We start from the raw sequence: 3073 nt of genomic DNA, 5'->3' as shown, positions 1-3073 counted from the left end.
GATACTTCTGAATTGTAACTGAAAAGTGAAAACAAATGTTATCCCATTTGTGTGAAATGTTACACTTTGTTCTGGCGGAAAATGTTATTTGTGAAACTATACTTGTGAATTGGGACTGACGTGCTATTAGGATTTATAAAAGTTGTGAAAGAATCTAGCCAGGTTACATTAATTGTATGTGGTGGTAAATATATTGTCTATCCCGCGAATGAAATTGTGATAAAAACATAACCATGTTACATAAATTGTGTGTGGTGGTAAATACATTGTTTATCCTGCGAATGAAATTCATGAAACCATACTTCTGAAATGTTACTGGAATGCTCGAAATGTTACTGGAATGGAGTGAGCATCACATATTTCAGTTATTTTATGAAACACTAAACACATGTTTTAGTTTACTGAGATATGATTGAAACACTGAAATTTAAAATGTATGTAAGATTGGTCTTGTGCTAATAGTCTTTTCGCTAAGAATTCAGATAAATATTATTTTTTCCAAAAAGAGCGAACAAGAATATTAAAAATAACTAGCAGGAGAACGTGCACAAACAATTAGGAATGGCATCGGAGTGAAGACCGATCGCTCAGCTCACAACCTTTTGCTCCGATGTGCTTCGTACGTACATTCATCCAAGTGTAGATATTTATAATTGGTAGCTAAAAGCTAGGTTTTTAACCGGTGGGCACGCAAAGCCCATTTGCTTCTAGCTAGCTGCACACCCATCACACAAAGCTGCACGTAGTACCCACGCGGGGGCCGGCGCACGCGGCAGCTGGCCGGCTATAAATCCATCGCCGCCGGCGCGCTGCACATCCCTAACCTCCACCATCCACCGTCAGAGCGCGCATCGCTACGCCATGGCGGGTCCTGTCAACAGCGCCGCGAGGAGCGTGGCGGCGGTGGCCGCGCTGCTGCTGCTGCTGGCCGCGTCCGCGGCGGACGCGGCGACCAGCAGCACGGTGGTCGCCGGCATGGTGTTCTGCGACCAGTGCAGGGACGGCGCCCGCGGCCTCTTCGACTACCCGCTCTACGGTACGTAACCCACCTCGCTCCTACTCACGCACGCACGCCTCCATGGCCGCCCACCTACTAACCAACCCAACATGCAACGCGCATGCGTGTACGTGCGTGCATGGCGGTCGGATGGGTGCAGGGGCGCGGGTGTCCATCCAGTGCGGCGGCGGCGACACGCCGATCACGGTGCGGGAGTGCAACACCAACTGGTTCGGCGGCTTCTCCGTGCGCATGGAGGGGTCGCCGGACATGAACCGCTGCACGGCGCGCGTCGTCCACGCCACCGGCCACTGCTCCGCCGCCGCCACCGCCGAGCCGCGCGAGCTCACGCTCGCCTTCCGCATGCTCGGCCTCGCCCTCTACACCGTGCTGCCGCTGCTCTCGCAGCCGGAGCAGCCCATGGACTTCTGCCCCCGTGCCGGCCTCGTTCCTCCGCACGACCCGGCGGCCGCGGCTGCTACGCCATCGCCTCCCCTGACGGTGGCGCCGGGCCCGGTGTATTCCCCGGTGCCGATCTTCTGGCGCCGCAGGCCGCGGCTCCTGCCTCCCGTCTGGCGCCGCCCGCCGACGGTGCCGCAGCAGCCAGAGCCGGAGGCTATCCCCTCGCCGCCCGCGCCTTCCTCAAGCGAAACGCCGGCCGATGGCTCGGGCTCCGGCTCAAGCTCCGGCTCCGCGTGCGCGTACGACCAGTGGACGTTGCCGGAGCACCGGTGCCACTGGAAGGTCGTGACGCCCAACACGACGGTGGCCATGGCGTTCGGCCCGCTGGCGGCGCAGCGGTACGGGCCGGACATGACGCTGCGGGAGGCGCTCGACGGCCGCGGCGACCCCTACCGCACGCTGCTCCGGGAGGCCACGGCGGCGCTGCTCAACGCCTACTACAACGCGCCGGGGTCGCCCTTCCTCTACCCCACCACCGCCAGCGTCCTCGACCACCTCAACGGCGCGCTCCTCAGCTCCGCCCAGCGCGTGCTCATCGAGGGCGCCCGCTTCCGCCGCGCCAACACCGGCGGCGGGGGACCTGCCGGCCGGACCAAGCTGCCATGCGACTTCACCCCGTGCGCCGCCACCAACACCACCACCACAGGCTGATCGCCGATCCACTCCTTTCCACCCACACTGCTTGTTCGTGACGCCATGAACGTGACGTAATGAATGATTCGATTACGATCTTAGTTACTAACTGAAGCTGCATATTATTCAAATGTTGGAGAGGTCACTTAGTGTTTAATGTAATTCGTGAGATGTGTGAAATTGAATTGCTCCGTCGAATGTTATGGTTCGCATGATCAACCGCATCAAAAGTTCTTTTGGGGTGGGGTAAAAGAACTTGGAATATGTGGTTTTCTATTGAGATTATTCTCTTAATTGGGCTTTGCTAAATTTCAGTCGACTGAGATTTAACAAAAGTTTTAGTGGAGTTGTCCACCATTAGATCAACCGGCACTTAGATTCGAGCACCACACTCATGGTGAGACCTCCTACATGACACCTGCAGGTGTCAATTTAACACTTGGTACAGGGAAACATCATGGTTGGTATTGTAGTGACTGATAGGGATTATAGTTCCCACTTCACTGTTGCAAACCGGTTTTTTTAGTCAGTTTATATCGATCATTTCTGAAAATATGCATTCTCAACAAACTCAAACTGTCTTTTTTAAAAGGTGAACAAAATTGAAGCAAATTTTTGAAATGGTTTTCTTTAAATAGTGAACAAATACTTTAAAACATGTCCTTTTTTGAATTTCCGAACATTGTTTGAAATAGTGACCAGTTTTTTGAAAAATGTGAACAATTTTCAAAATGGGAAGAACTTCCAACAATATTTCAGTCCCTGTAGCGACCAGTAAGCATAGTAGTTCCCAGTTCAATGTTCAAAACCAATGTTTTTGGTTGGTTTTATTTGATCTTCTTTTAAATATGTATTTTCAAAAAAGTCAAATAGTTTTTAAATGGGAACATTATTCAAAATTAAAGCAAAATTTCAACATGATTTTCTTTAAATAGTGAACAAATATGAAAAAAGACTTTATTTTGATTTACGATTTTCCCA

The 3073-nt window shown here is 51.6% G+C and overlaps 1 protein-coding gene across 1 annotated transcript; it reads left to right on the top strand.

The window, feature by feature from the left end:
* Positions 1-764: 764 nt before the first annotated feature.
* On the top strand, positions 765-2234 carry LOC125516008. Its single transcript, XM_048681490.1, has 2 exons — positions 765-1036; positions 1158-2234. The coding sequence occupies exons 1-2, from the start codon at positions 862-864 to the stop codon at positions 2108-2110; spliced, it is 1128 nt and encodes a 375-aa protein (XP_048537447.1). The 5' UTR covers positions 765-861; the 3' UTR covers positions 2111-2234.
* Positions 2235-3073: the final 839 nt, after the last annotated feature.

Source organism: Triticum urartu, chromosome 6 (assembly GCF_003073215.2).
Source record: "Triticum urartu cultivar G1812 chromosome 6, Tu2.1, whole genome shotgun sequence".
NCBI lineage: Eukaryota > Viridiplantae > Streptophyta > Magnoliopsida > Poales > Poaceae > Triticum > Triticum urartu.
Note: the sequence above shows the minus strand (reverse complement) of the source record. Positions and strands in the feature narration are given on the sequence as shown.